This window comes from Carcharodon carcharias, chromosome 6 (genome assembly GCF_017639515.1).
Source record: "Carcharodon carcharias isolate sCarCar2 chromosome 6, sCarCar2.pri, whole genome shotgun sequence".
NCBI lineage: Eukaryota > Metazoa > Chordata > Chondrichthyes > Lamniformes > Lamnidae > Carcharodon > Carcharodon carcharias.
In genome coordinates, this window is record NC_054472.1 from 106,797,255 (window position 1) to 106,813,878 (window position 16,624).

General features: G+C 40.1%; 1 protein-coding gene across 1 annotated transcript in view; it reads left to right on the plus strand.

The window, feature by feature from the left end:
• The window catches only part of LOC121279297 (peroxidasin homolog), a 659,434-nt gene that overhangs the window by 353,885 nt on the left and 288,925 nt on the right, over positions 1–16,624 (plus strand). Inside the window, exon 5 of the mRNA XM_041190436.1 lies at positions 10,051–10,122. Coding sequence (XP_041046370.1) covers positions 10,051–10,122 — 72 coding nt within the window. The remainder of the gene's footprint in view (positions 1–10,050; positions 10,123–16,624) is intronic.

Genomic DNA, 16,624 nt, shown 5'->3' on the forward strand with positions numbered 1-16,624 from the left:
CCTCAGGGAGCCGAAGACTTTAAAACAAATAAATTAAGTTTTTAAAGTCCGGGAAAAAAAATGTCCACGCACCACAAACCTGAACATAAACATGATAAAAATTCTGTCCATTCATTTTTTTTAATAACGGAAACCTCATCCCGCCCTTGGATGAGGTTTCATGAAAAATGCAAAGTCCGCCTGGCCGATTCGCCCATCTGCCAACCGTAAGGTTGGACAGACCATGAAACATTGGAGACAGTTACAACTTTAATTGCACTAATTGGCCTCTTTAGTTTTGGCAGGCGTGCCTGTGACTTTTGCACCTGGCCATTGACCGAAATATCGTGTGAGCGCGGGATAACTCTGGCATGCTCGCCCAGCATCATTCCGTGCGATTTCTTGCCTGATCAGGTTGGGCGTGTGCCCGCATGCTGACCCAAAAATTCTGCCCCTGGTGTTTTCAGGATAATATGCTTCAGGATGAAGAATGAATGAAGTCCCCTCAAATGTGATAACATCTTAAATTTTGCATTAAGCATATTTATTGCAAATTAATGGTGCATGCTTACACAATGTCCTTAAACGTTTATGAACCTGGTTAAGTTCTGTGTTCACAGGCTTCCTGGATTCCTTAATTAATCATTTTTGCTGGATGCCAACTTTTAAAAATTAGCCAATTTAATTATTTATGGAAAAAGCTGTTTTAGTGTTACTGATGGAGCCTGGCACACTGGGAGAATTGTAAGCTGTAAATCATTTGCTGATGGAAAATATCCTGCTCAACCTTGATGGATTACTTTTCAGTAGGGTTTTCCCTCTTTGTCAAGTGACAGGACCACACATTTTACCAATTCAGTCCCTTTTCCCTGTCACACAGTGTAAAAACACACATAATGCATCATTTTCCATAATGATGCTTGTTGATAATGATAATAGAAGTGCCTCTGACATTTCTCTTCAATTGAGAAAGCAAAATGAAAGGCCAAGGGCCATAGTGCACCAAGATTAAAAAGTATAAATTGGAGGGCAACATCAATCAAGAAGTAAGGATGAGTGTAACAAACTCGGGGAACATTTTCCCCCCATCGGGGGGGGGAAGTGCAGGAGTGGGCTTCACTGGCCGGCCTTCCAAACTGGGGGCGCCGCCATTTTATGTGGGCGGGCCAATTAAGGCCCACCCAGCATGACGCCCACCAGGAAGCAGGCAGTGGGGGATTCCCTCAGCTGGGAGTGCGCCCTTTCATATGCATAGCGCACAGATCTCCCTGAGGCAAAGTGCTGCCTCAGGGAGAATGGCTCCGATTCAAAAGTTGACAAAAAGGTAATAAAAAAAAAATTCCCTGACATGTCCTCTCATGTGCCACTGTCACATGAGTTAGGACATGTCCTTAATTTTTATTTAAACATCTGATAAACATTTAAAAGCGCTTATGAAACCTCATCCCGCCTGTGGATGAGGTTTTGAGCTTTTTCCGAGGCTCGCCTGGGCTCCCGGCCTGCCCGCCAACAATAAGTTTGGATGGGCAGGTCCACGAATCAAGTTAATTAGTTTTTTAATGGCCTTACTAGGCTGTTGACAGTTTGGCTGGCGCGCAGCTGAAAGTCTAAATGACGCGGGGTGACATTGGGATGCACGCCCGATATAACTCCATGTCATTTGATGCATCAGCAAGTGGGTCACGCCCCTGCTCGCCGACCGGAAAATCCTGCCCTTGGTGTACCAGACAGGTTTCATGTTAACAGTAAACTTTGTTTACAGCGCTCCTGATGAAGCTACATGCTTGAAGCAGGTCCATGTCTAGAAAGCTCTGCCACTAAGATTACCCACAATTAGGGCTGATTCATTTGTACAGTCACATGATCCCCAAAACAGTATGAAAGATTTTACTTACAATAACTACATTCCTCCCCCTCTAATTTTGTTTTATATCTCTTATTTACAAAAATATCTTAACCCATAATGTATGCAAATATATACAGTTCATGCAATTATAGATTAAGTCTCTGAGGTGGTTTTCTGACTTGGTTAGAGCAGCATAACTCGACGACTTGGGATTCTTCCACTGGATCAACTTGCTCAGGAACTGCGGTATCAGGGACATTGCTAGACAATGGCAGTTCAGAATTATTTATTTCAACAGAGCCATCAGGTATATATATTCTATATTGATCTAGCACCTCAGGAATCAAAGATTTGACTTCAATTTTAGGGGGAGTAACTGGTTGTTGGAGTGTCTCTCTACTTCTTAGGTGATCCACATGTTTTTGAACAATCCGGTTTTCCACTTTCCATTGGTATGACAATGGTCCTGTTTCAGAGAAAATTACACCAGGAACACAACTAAGTCCAGTTCCAAAATTTCACACAAAAACTGTCTCTCCCACAGTACATTTTTGAGCTTTACTGTGAATATCATGATTCACTTTCTGACTACTCTGGTTCTTCCCTACCTTCCCGTCTTAAGTTAGGGAAAACCTGACTCAACCTTGTATGAAAGCGGCATTTCATTAGTAATTCAGATGGGGTTGAATCCATAGTTTCATGAGGAGTCGTGCGATAGTTGAGAAGACATGGTGAAATTCATGTTTCTAACATTCCTTTGAATAGTTTCTTCATTCCTGTTTTAAAAGTGTATACTACTCTTTCTGCTAACCCATTGGATGAGGGATGATACAATGCTGTTTTGATATTTTAATCTCATTGAAATTCATGAATCTCTGGAATTCCCTACTATTGAAAGCAGTGCCATTTTCTAAAACAATGACTTCTGGTAGGCCATGTACATGAAAACATTGGCACAGCTTTTCAATAGTGGCACACGGTGTAGGTGATCTAACTTCATACACATCTATCCACTTAGAACGTGCATCGATGATCACTAAAAACATGGTACCTAAAAATGGACCTACATAATCTACATGCAGTCTGACCAAGGGTCGACCAGGCCACTCCCACTGATGCAGTGGGGTTGAAATGGGCAACTTCTGTTGTTGCTGACACTGGAGACAGCGCTTAACAATTTTTTTATATCACTGTCTATACCTGACTACCAGATATATTTTCAAAATGCCTGGATGCACATTGTGATGCTCTGTCAATAGTGGTTCTCTTCCTTAGGGACGATGACTCTTGCTCTTCACAACAAGATTCTACCTTGACAACTTAATTCAGTTTTATGAGCATAGAATTGTTTTTAACTCTTCAGAGACTTGTGGATTTAAGCATTCTTGCAATACCTATTCATGGATTCTTGATAAAATTGGGTCAGGTTTGTCCAATTCTTTATCTGCTTCACACAGGCTGGTGAGGAGTACAGGAAATTCAACACAGGTACAACTTCTTGAGGCACTGAAGGATGTACAATGCTATTGGGCAACTGAAGGCGATTGAGTGTGTCTGCATTTGCAATATGCACACCTGGATGGTGCATAAAGGTGTACTCATATGCCGACAAAATCAAAGCCCATCTTTGAATTCTGGCAGAGGCTATAGGCAGGATTGCTTTATCTTCATTAAATATACCCAATAGCAGCTTATGATCTGACACTATGGTGAAATGTCGACCTTGCAAATATTGATGGAATTTCTGTACTCCAAATATTATGGATAAGCCTTATTTTTCAAGCTGTGAGTAATGCTTCATGGCTGCAGAGATGGTTCTGGAGACATATCCTATTGGCCCTTCGAAATCATCTTCCATAATGTGTGACAAAACTGCTCTCACACCATAGGGAGAGGTGTCACAGGTTAAAATTAATTCTTTTGTTGGGTCATAATGTATTAACAGATATAATGAGTGTAATGGCTTGACTTTTATGAAGGCTTCTTCTTGTTGCACTTCCAAGACCATCTATGGTTCTTCTTCAATAATAAGTGTAAAGGGGCTAACACTGATGACAAATTTGGCAAGAAGTGACCATAAGAGTTTATCATGCCAAAAAAAGACTCGGGTTCAGTGACACTGGTAGGAGAGGACACTTCCTTGATTGTCCTGACTTGCTCCTCTACTGGATGCAACCCTCAGGCATCCACTCGATGACGCAAATAAGTGACTTTGGTTGCTTGCAAAGTACACTTCTCTTTTTTTAATTGTACACCAGCCTCCAAAAAATATCCCTAAAACCTCTTCTAGGTTGGCCAAATGTTCAGCTTCCATTGATTCTGTGATCAGAACATCATCCAGTCACTCTACAACTTGGGGAAGTCCTTGTAGAAGGCCTTCCATGGTTCTTTGGAAAATCTCTCAGGCAGATGATACATCAAAGGGTAGGCGTGTATATTGGTACAGACCCTTATGTGTGTTGATGGTTACATACCCTCTAGATGTGCTGTCCAGCTCTAGCTTTTGGTATGCATGGGTCATGTCCAGTTTGGTGTAACTTTTCCTCCAGCAACCTTAGCGTACAAATCTTCAATCCTCGGGATTGTGTATTTGTCTAATTTAGCAGCCTTGTTCACAGTTAATTTGTAGTCTCCGCAAATGCGAATAACTTGGCCTGGTTTCATCACAGGGACCACGGGCGCTGCCCATTCTGAAAATTGGACTTACTGGATTATTCCTAACAACTCTAAGCGGCACAATTCTACATCCACCTTCTCCTTTAGGGTGTAAGGCACAGGTCTGGCCTTAAAGAACTAGGATATTGCCTCCGAATCTACTTTTATTTTTGCTGGTAGGTCTTTTATCTTTCCCAATTCATCATGGAATATGCTGTCATACTTTTTTAACAGCTCAGGAATTCCTTCTATTCTAACTTGAAAAATTTCTGAACAATTGAGCTTAATTTCTTTTAACCAACCATGGCCCAGAATACTAGGTCCTTCACCTGTTACAACAATCACTGGCAGCTGGGCTGTCTGTTGCCTGTAGTATACAGGTACAGAGGCAATGCCTTTCACCTGTATTGCCTCTCCAGTGTACGTCTTCCATTGAGCCGTGGTTTGCTCCAGATTCAGTGGCTGGGTACCTTCGCTTAGACACTTAAAAATGTGTTCTCCTACCACTGTAGTCGATGCTCCTGTGGCAGCCTCCATGACTAGAGGCTTCCCGTTCACTTGAAGGGTGACTTCTGCAAATAAACAACACTGAATGGTGTTGTCATGTACACCACAAACCAAATGATCTTGCAACATGTCATTGAGAGTATCTCCAAAGTCACAGTGTTCAGTCAACTGTTTTAACTTCGTGATATACATTGGGATTGATTCACCTAGGGCCTGTACTCTGGAGTTCAGCTTGAATCTTTGCATAATCACCGATGGCTTAGGCTGAAAATGTGTCTTCATGAGGTCTACCAGCTCATTAAAAGATTTGGAATTGGGCGCATTCGAGGCCGTCAGACTACAGATGAGGTTATATCTCTTGCTCCTACAGACTCTTAGAAGAATTACTTTCTGCTTCTCCTCTGCTGTTATTTCATTTGCCACAAAGTAGAAGCCTAGGTGCTCTATGTTGACTGACTCCAGTCTTCCATGGACAGTCACAAGGGTCGATTCTGCCAAAGAGTGGCATGACTGGTGAGTATACTGTTCTTGCTTCCCTTAAAGAATCGATATACTCAAATTCAGGAGGCAAGGTACAGTGTCAGAGCTATTTGTCCTCATCACCAATTGTAATAAACTTGGTGTACCATACAGGTTTCTTGTTGGAAACAGTAAATTTTATTTAAAGAGCTCCTGATGAAGCTACATGCTTGAAGCAGGTCCACGATGCAAAAGCTCTGCCCCTAAGATTACCCGCATTTAGGACTGATTCATCTGTACAATCAGATGGTCCCCAAAACAGTATGAAAATTTTTACTTACAATCATTACAATGAGGTAGTGGAAAACCTTGCATTTCACTAAAATTGTAGGTAAAGACTAAGGTGGTGGAGATTTCTAGTTTGGAAATTGTCAGGAAGAATGAGTTAGAAAAAGACACTTTGCAATGAGCTGTGAGAATGAAGATCCCATTGGATAGTGTATTGAGAGCTGAGAAAGAACAACAGAAAGTTCAGAGCAGAAATGACTTTGGTTGTCCTAATAAAATTGGAAGAAATGTAAAAGTTACAAAAAAGAGCGTAAGAGAAAGTTTGGAGGCTAGGGGGTGAGAAAGAAATATCCCATTAGCCAACATGTTCTTATGTTCAGGAGTGTAAGATTTTGCAATAATAATAGATGTTGTGCAAGGACTGACCTCTGATGGAACGTTTTATGTTCTGTAAAAAGTACAAGAGAAAGTCGTATTTATTCTTTATTGGATGGATGGAACAGTTTTGAATTTTTGAAACTGCAGGCGGAATTTAGTGCCATCGTCTAAGGTGAGTTTGGTGGCAGGGGCAGAACTTAATTGGACAGGAGGATGGCGGGGGGATCCTCACTGCCTGCCTGCCTCTGCCCCAATTCTGTCTGGACAGGAACATGTTCACCCAGTGATGGGCATGGGACTTGCTGTGTGGGATTGATTGTGGGCTGGAGTGGCGGGGGTAGACACTCAGTGCCTGATCAAAGGATCTGGCATCGAGAAGGCGGGGGGTGGCAGTGTCCTGCTGAAAGCTACCCACATCCTGCCATTGCTGATGCGTGGCCTGGGTTTCTCAGAGAGGATTCAGGGCCTCTGATAGGCTGGCAGTTCTCTGAGTGGGGTGGGGGGGAGCAATGGTGAAGGGAAAGGTTGGTGGCAAGATTCTGCCCTTGGGTTCCTTGATCCCATCCAGTTGTCGCTGTCCAGTTACGTACCAGATTGGCACTTAATAGGCCAGGCCTTCATGAAGGGAGGCGATGCAGTGGTCTCGTTGGTTCTCCAGCCTCCATTAAATACTACCCTACTATTCTGATGTTTTGGTTAGTCTAAGATTTTAAAGCCAAGTTACAGCCTTTTTCAATTAATTGGTTAAATATTTGATGGTATTTTATAAGAAGCTTCCTATAGCTGTTTTGCTTCCTGTTATTTTTGAACTTTCATTTATGGATGCAAAGATTTTAATAAGCTTGACTTCTCCACAGTTCTGAAACATTCACATGAACCTGGGTAGCAATTAAATGGATTCAGGCTTTTAAGACATGCTGAAGACAACAAGACCTAAATTTTTTGAATGTACTGTCAGCAGCAGCCTATTTGATTTAATTGGGTATCATTGACAATAACTCAAGTCCAACATCTAAGCTCACTTGCATCTGCAATGAGGAACTTATCCATCCAATTGCAAACAACTAGGACTTGATGACTCAACAGCTGGGTGAGATGGATAGAATATGAGATGATTTCCAAGGATGAGGTGAGCAGCACTTGAGAAGGACTTTCACATAGTTATATCAGTTGGTACAGATGAGAATTTGACTATAATCAAAACTATGCTGCCTTAGATTCTCAAACACACTTTCAGACCTTTAAAATGAATTACCACATGGGGCAAAATTTTCTGCCTGTCGGGTAGACAGAGCGGGAGTGGGCACAGGCGGACGCAGATGCAGACTTGATCGGTGCCACCCATTCGGTCCAAAGAGCGCAGAAATCTCCCTGAGACACAGAGGTACCTCAGGGAGATCAGTTTTAAGTCCAAAAAGTTTAATAAAGTGGCAAGAAAATTTTTATGACATGTCCCCTCATGTGAAACTGTCACATGAGCTGGGACATGTGCATTAATTTCAATAAAATTTTTAGTCAAAATTTAAAATCATTCATGAAAACTCATCCCATCCATGGATGAGGTTTCATGAAAAGTGCGAAGGACGTCTGTGCTCTTCGCCTGCCTGCTAACCTTAAGGTTGGATGGGTAGCTCCGTTAATTATTTTAATTGAGAAGTTAAATGGCCTTAATAGGTTTTTGACAGTTCGGCGGGCGCACAGCTGACTCGAGTGTGCGCCTGCCAAACTGAAAGCCTGAATGATGCACGGTGACATCAGGACGCACACCCGATGTCACCATGCGTTATTTTACGCCTCAGCAAGCGGCCCCGCCCCTGCTCGCCGAGCCAAAGATTCAGCCCCAGGTTTTAGTTCTGACGATTATTTGCAATTTGACTTTTGCCACGGGAATCTTCAGTGCTGCTGAGTTTTCTTTGGTGGCTTTTGTTGTGTGGCTTTACATTATATTGTGGGACAGGTGTCAATGTTTTTCTTCTGCTTTGCTTCCTTTTTAAAGCAAAATTGTGTTTGCAGACCGCGGCTTTCCTTAAAAAATAACGTGTTTTGATAACGTTAATGCCCTATTTTTAAACTGAAATATGTTTTATTGCTACAGAGTTTCAAAACATGAGTAACCTGTTTACAGTTGATAACTATTACAGTCATATAATGGCTGTGTAAAAATCAAAAGAAGGCTACTCATTGATCATTATGTTATTCGTCCACTTTTGCTCCTTTTCTCTCCTGAAGATGCTTGAGTTTAGCCCTGCAGCTACTAGCTTTTTCTACATTTAGCTCAGTCACACACCTACAGTGTTATGTGAGCCCAGAAGGTGTTAATGCTACTTTTGAACATGTGCAGGCATCATAACTGTAAACGATTTGGCTCTCATGCGACACACATTTTCCAGCAGCAGCTATCAACCAAAGATAGAACTCTTGACTTTTCTGTCTCTATAAAGGCACCGGGGCTCATCACAACACCCCTGCCGAGATCAACCAGCTCAGCAGAGAAGAGAATGAGATCGGTACTTCTGGGTTTATTGGACTCAGTTCCATCTTGAGCAATTATTATAAGATTTCAACTACTTGTGAAAGGTTGCCAGTTTGTGTTTTTTCTTATAAGTCATATCTATAAGTTTTGTAATTTTACATAAAGTATAGCTACATGTTATATTTATGATTATTACCAACTGAGTAAATGGGTACAATAAAACCTCTGAATGGGAAGCCCTAAGTGGCGAGCAGATTACTCCCTACACCAATTATTCCTATAAACAACAAATTAACAGCAAAATTGGTCATTTTAATCAAACTTTTATGGCAGAGTGTTATTAATTGGTATGTACTATATAGCCTGTCTATATTGAATTTTATGGCAGTGACTATTAAGTATTGAGTGGGCAGAAGAGGGAAAGCACAGAATATATTTCCTCAAACAACTTAAGGTGATTAAGCATGTTATTTTACAATTAATTATTCTGGCAAAATAAAATTAACCTAAGCTTCATTAGACTTTGTTGCTGTGTGCTTTATTCCCTCTTCTGTTTCCTACTACTGTAAATTGGAAGGTTTTCTTTTAGCTAATAATCTTTTGCATTTTTAAAGTTACTTCGCAGGTTAACTAACCATGGCAGCTCATTAGAGGTCAGTCACTGAATGTCAAGTGCACCATTTGGGTAGATGTTTGATCCTGACTTTGAAACTAAAAGGAATTCCAGATGTAACAACTGAAGTTATTAATTAGAAGGGCAGCCTCAGTTTTTCTATTATGATAGAATTCCACCAATTAACTTCCATCTAACAACATATTTTGGGTATTACATACATCTGAATTTTGAGCTGAAAACAAGATCTCATAGGCATGACAGTCTGAGCGAATGGTTAAGTAATCTTTAAATGTTGGATAACATATCCTGGCATAGAATCCTTTACCCACTTGGTGGTTTTTCAATATTTTTTTAAATAACTTGTAAGATGTTTGGCCAGACTGTAACCAACTGAGATGCATCTATAGTAAGCCGCAGCAAAAGTGACAACTAAAAAGAACCATTGTCATTGAATATGCTGGTAGATGCCAATTGCTTGAGATATCATGAAATTACAAAATCCATTTCACATGTATGAACTCATCATGTCAATGTTGTTACAGAATAGAAAGACCAACTGTTAGCTATTAATAGTCATTTGTGGAATTCTATCATCGCTCCAGAAAAAATTGGGAAGAGCCCCAGCTGTTAGGATTATTGAGTTTGTGCTCTGTGTGAAACACTTAAAAATGTGTGAATACAGTAGAAAGGCCAATATTCTGTAACACATCAGGCTTCTAGTCTTAGTTATACAGAAAATCTAGTATAAGAGAAATCTACAATTTACAGTAGCTTGAGTTGGTTTCTGAAAACAAACCACATCAGGCATCAATTCTGAATACTAACTCTTAACGTGAATTCTTTCAACAGATACATTCATTTCAACCACATAGAGATACTAGAGCCAGAAACTTTTAGCGATCTTCCCAAACTAGAGAGATTGTAAGTGCTGCATGGACTGCTGTTTAATCTACTTTCTGTGTGTTTTTGTTATTGAACTAACTGATCAAACTAATTGCTTTTCGAACTGGATTGGTAACTTACATACTGTAGTTCCCACTTCTTTCAAGCAACTAGATTGCAATGAAATCTATAACCAGTTTTAGCAATGTCAATCAATAGGCATTCTTATATTACTGACCCCAAGAAAGCTGAGCTCAAATGAAAACCCATAAGCTGTGTGCATCATTCTCCCCTATTTAGCTAACAGTCGTGTTGCCCCTCAAACTATAGATCCATTGAAAGTTAATTTAAAAAAGGAGGCAGACTCTTTGCATATTTGCAAATTTGGATACATATGTGTATTGTGCATGTGTCTGTGTGTGCATTGGAGATGACTTCTTCCTTTCTAAGACAGTTGGAGATGTGGGTCCAAGAAAATGCATGTTTCTAATGTCATTGAGATTACAGATTGTGCAGCCAATTTGGCAAGAAAACCCAAGTACCTATTCATGGATGTTACCCTATTGATATAGAAATGCATTATCTGGACCAAATGTAGCATCTGATTTAATTTAAAAATATTCAATGTTTAGGGATTTACAATTTAAAAATAAAATATTTAAAACATTCCAGTTACTGTATACATGCTTGTGTCTTAAAAATGCTCCAGAAACAGTAATGAAACGAAATAATCTGAGAACCTCCTGAACACAATTAACTTTATCAGGACAAAAACAATCATGATCAGAATTAACCAAAACTTTAAAAACAAAATTGGTGTTTCATATTATTTTAATGTACAACTATTTAACAGCAATGCATTTTTCCGAAAATCAGAAATCAGGCTCTTGGACCAGGACAATTAATGTGCAAAAATTCCCATTGAGATTTTCAGCATCAATGGCCATGGGGAGAGGATGATAAATGGACTGTCATTGCAGACTAAGATGAAGACCATGACTTTCTGCTTTTCAATGCAATTTCTCAACCTCTCCCAAATCTACTTCTGCTTTCAGTAACATTTTTCTGAAATTTTAGCATTAAAAAATGTATCACTGGCTTGGAAACATAACTAAATACAATGAACAAAGTTATCTAATTCAAAAACAGAATTACCTGGAAAAACTCAGCAGGTCTGGCAGCATCGGCGGAGAAGAAAAGAGTTGACATTTCGAGTCCTCATGACCCTTCGACAGAACTTGAGTTCGAGTCCAGGAAAGAGCTGAAATATAAGCTGGTTTAAGGTGTGTGTGTGGGTTGTCGAAGGGTCATGAGGACTCGAAACGTCAACTCTTTTCTTCTCCGCCGATGCTGCCAGACCTGCTGAGTTTTTCCAGGTAATTCTGTTTTTGTTTTGGATTTCCAGCATCCGCAGTTTTTTTGTTTTTATCTAATTCAAGCTAGTTATGAGATGTACAAGTAATTTGATTGCTTCACACAACTTAGGGAGTATTTCAGAGGGCTACTTAACAAATAAAACGTGGTACTGATGTTATATTACAGAGACTCTTCATAATACAGTAAAATGATCCATAGGGCCTTCTTGTTGCTTAATGAACTTCCATTATTGACTTATATAAAAATGAAATGTAATTTCACTGATGATTGATATAGTTGTATGAACCAGAAACCTGATGTTCAGTGAATGATTTTTTAAAATAAAATGGTACGACATTCAATTTTTACATATGCTCTTTAGAATAATGACATGTTTCAGGACTGTTATGTCTCAGATGGTACTATTGTAAGTCTGAGTTTCATTGTAAACTAGTTGCTCCTCACTTACACAGAGAACATGGGTTTGGTTTTATCTGCATTTGGGTATAAATATATTGAGTAAACAATATAAAATACTTTTCCCTAAAGTACAAAGATCACATGAATAACCTGATTGCAAAAATTGAGCAGTCTGTACATTTATTGCCCAACTTGCACTGTGGATATCTCTACAATGAAATGTATCCAAACATTATATTGATAAATGGAAGACGCTAACGGTGAGATGAAAGATGCACTTTAACCACTTGTGTGACAAGATGTTCTCCAAGAACAAAATACCAGCGCCAATGATTAGTGAAATGGACTCATGTTTCACTGACTAAGTTTTTGAACAGGCTGTAACATTAGAAAAATAAGGTCTATTTGCTTTGGAGGCCATTCAAGTGAGGGGAGCGAAAGGAATGTGGTAGTGATAGGAGATAGTATCGTCAGAGGAATAGGCACTATTCTCTGCAGCCATGATGGGAGCTATGAAGGTTTTGTTGCCTGCCCGGTCCCAGGGTTAAGGATATTTCATCATGGCTGAAAAGTAAATTGGAATGGGAGGGAAAGGAGCCAGTTGTGGTCCACATGGGAACTAATGATAGAGCTAGAACCAGGAATGATGTTCTGCTAAGAGTGTTTAAGATATTAAGGCCCAAATTAAAATACAGGATATCAAAGGTAATCATTTCTGGATTGTTACATGAGGCTTGCGCTAATTGACATAGGGTCAACTAGAATAGTGAATTAAATGCAAAGCTCAAAGAGTGCTATTGGAAGAAAGGATTTTGATTAATGGGGCACTTGCATCAGTACTCAGGGACGAGGGAGCTATTCTGTTGGAATGGGCTCCACTTAAACCGGGCTGGGGCCAGTGTCCTGGCCAATCATGTAACTAGGGCTGTGGTCGTGGCTTTATAGTAAATGAGTGGCAGGAGCGTTCATGTGAAGGTAGATTTAGAAATCCAAAGAGAAAGGTGGAGGCAATGGAACAGTGTGGCAAAGTGGGTAAAGGCAAGCAGAGTGGGACGTAAGGGACAGTTTTAACATGAATAGTGCTTCAGTGAATAAGATCAGTGCAGGGCATAGTAGTGAGAAAATTAAATGAAGGTTCTTTATCTGAATGCATGAAGAATCTGCATTAAGATAGATGAACAAGTGGCACAAAGAGATGTAAATGGCTTAGATTTAATCGCCATTTCAGAGACTTGGGGAAGAATTTTCCGGTCGGCGAGCAGGGGAGGGACCCACTCGCCGACTTGTAAAATGATACGCAGTGACGTTGGGCAGGCATCCCAATGCATGTCATTTAGTTGTCAGTTCGGAGGGCGCGCAGCCGATGCGGTTGCATGCCCGCCAAACTGTCAAAGGCCTATTAAGGCCATTAAGAAAGTAATTAAAAACAAAAATAAAAATACCTGGAAAATCTCAGCAGGTCTGGCAGCATCTGCAGAGGGGAATACAGTTAATGTTTCAAGTCCGTATGACTCTTCAGCAAAACTGAACCAGTTCTGTTGAATAGTCATACGGACTCGAAACATTAACTGTGTTCCTCTCCGCAGATGCTGCCAGACCTGCTGAGATTTTCCAAGTATTTTTATTTTTGTTTTGGATTTCCAGCATCCGCAGTTTTTTGCTTTTATTTTAAGAAAGTAATTAAAGTTGTTAAGAATGCTGCCCGTTCAACCTTAAGGTTGGCGGGCAGGTGAAGAGCCCAGGTGGCCTTCGCATTTTTCATGAAACCTCATCCCCGGGCGGGATGAGGTTTCATGAAGGGTTTATTAATTAAATTAAACTTTTTGAAAAATTTAATGAACATGTCCCAGCTCATGTGACAGTTTCACATGAGGGGACAAGTCCTTAATTTTTTTTTCCTTTAATAAATTTTTCAGAACTTAAACTAATCTCCCTGAGGCACCTCCATGCCTTAGGGAAATTTCTGTGCTCTTTTGTGCGCATGCGTGAAAGAGTGCAGCCCCGACTCAGAGAATCCCCCCTCCCACCGCCCGCACAGGGAGCGCACAGCACTTCCGGGTGTGCGTCACGTTGGGCGGGCCTTAATTGGCCTGCCCACGTAAAATGGCAGCACGCACCCGATCGGTGGAGCTGATTGGGCTTGCGCTCCCGCTCGCCCTCGCATAACCCCCCCCACCGACAGGGAGAAAATTCAGCCCATGGTTGCAAGGTGATCGAGTTGGGGAATAAGTATTCTAAAGTACCTAATATTTCTGAAAGCCAGACAGAATGGCAAAGTAGGAGGGGTAGCCCTGAAAGTAAAAGATAACATTAAGACATTAATGAGAAAGGATCTGGCCTCAGAAGATCATGAAGTAGAATCAATGTTGGTGGAAATTAGGAATAACAAGGGTCAGGAAACACTGGTGGGAGTAATTTATAGGCCCCCTAACGATAGCTATATTGTTGGGCAGAGGATCAAACAAAAAATTATTGGAGCTTATTGTAACAAAGGCAATATAATTGTGCAGAGCTTTAACCTTCAAATGCACTGAGATAATCAAATTGACAAGGGTGGTCTAGAAGATGAGTTTGTAGAATGCTTTCATGACAGTTCACTGGAGCAATATTTTATTAAACAACTTAGGAATAAATATCGCTATTTATCTAACATTGTGCAACAAGGCAGGGTCAATTAGTAATGTCATATTAAAAGGTCTACTGGGAAATAGTTATCATAATACCATTGAATTCCATGTTGAGTTTGAAAGTGACAAACTTCAATCATAGTCAATAGTCTTAAACTTAAACTAAGCCATTTACATAGGTATGATAGGAGAACTGGTTAAGGTTGATTGGATAAATTGACTAAATAGTGCGACAGTAAATAAACAGTGTGAAACATTTAAAGAAACAATTCAAAATGTTCAACAAATTAAACATTGCATTGTAAAACATAAACACAGCAAGAAGAATCCATCTGTGGCTCACACAGGAAGCTAAGTATAGCATTAGATTAAAAGAAGAGGCTTATAATGTTGCAATGAATAATAGCAAGTCTGAGGACTGGATGTGCTTTGGAAAGCAGCAAAGGGCCACTAAGAAATTGATCAAAAGGGGAAAAATAAAATATGAGTCTCAACTAACCAGAAATATAAAAACAGATTGTAAGAGCTTTTATAAACATATAAAAAGGAAGAGAGCAGCTCAAGTGAACATTGGTCCCTTAGAAGCACAGACAAGAGAAAATATCATGGGAAATGAGGAAACTATAAAGACATTGAACAAATTGGTGTCTGTCTTCACAGTAGAAGACACAACTTCACAACTTGCATATCAGCAATATATGTTAACATAGGGACTTAAAAGATTGAGAAACCTGAACTAATTAATATTAGCAGAGAAAAAGTATTGGAGAAACTTAAGGGACTAAAATCCAACAAATCTCCAGGATCTGATGGCCTATACCTTGGGTTCTAAAAGAGATAGCTGCAGAGATAGTGGATGTGCTGGCTATGATTTTGCAAAAGTCCTTAGATTCAGGAATAGCCCCAGAAAAATGTTCCCCACTTTTCAAGAAAGTATGGAGAGAGAAAACGGGAACCAGAGGCCAGCTAGCCTAACATCAATTGTTGAGAAAATGCTGGAATCTATTATTAAGGAAGTCTTAAATATGTACTCAGAAAAGCATAGTATGATTAGAACAGTCAACATGGTTTTACAAAAGGGAAATCCTATTTGGCAAATTTATCATAGTTTTTTGAGGATGCAACCATTAGGGTAGATATTTGGAACCAGTAAATATAGTATACTTGGCTTTTTAAAAGGCATTTGATCAGGTGCCACACAAAAGGTTAATAGTAAGATAAGGGCTCATGGAGTTGGGGGTCATATATTAGCATGGATAGAGGATTGGTTAATGGACAGGAGGCAAAGAGAGGGCATAAACAGGGCAATTTCGGTTTGACAGGCAGTGAATGGTGGAGTGTCGCAAGGATCAGTGCTGGGCCCTCAGATATTTGCAATTTATATTAATGACCTAGATGAAGAGACAAAGAATAATGCATACAAATTTGCTGATGATACAAAGCTAGTTGGAAGGATAGGACACAGAAAAGCTGCAAAGAGATATAGACAGGTTAAGTGAATGGGCAAAAACAAAAGTACCTGGAACAACTCAGCAGGTCTGACAGCATCTGCGGAGAGGGATACAGTTGACATTTCGAGTCCGTACTACCCTTCATCAGAACAAAGACATATAGAAATGAGATTAAATATAAACTGGTCGAAGGGGGTGGGACAGGCAACAAGGTGACAGATGGAGTGATTGTGGGGAAGTGTGAGATTTTTCACCTTGGTGATAAGAATAGAAGAGTGGAATTTTTTTTAAAAGGTGTGAAACTTCTAAATATTTATGTTCGGAGAGACTTGGGTGTGTTCATACAAGGGATGCAGAAAGTTAGCATGCAGGCTCAGCAAACAATTGGGAAGGCAAATGGCATGTTGACTTTAATTGCAAGGTGATTGAAGTACAGGAATAAAAAAGTCTTGTTACAATTGTACAGGTGAAACCACATCTGGAATACTATGTGCAGTTTTGGTCTCTATATTTAAGGAAAGATTGGAGGTGGTACAAGGAAGGCTCACTAAATTGGTCCTTGAGAAGAGAGAGTTGTCCTATGATGAGAGGTTGAGTAAATTAGGCTTATGTTCTCTGGAGTTTAGAAGAATGAGAGGTGAAACATATAAGACTCTGAAGGGGCTTGACAGGGTAGACACAGAGATG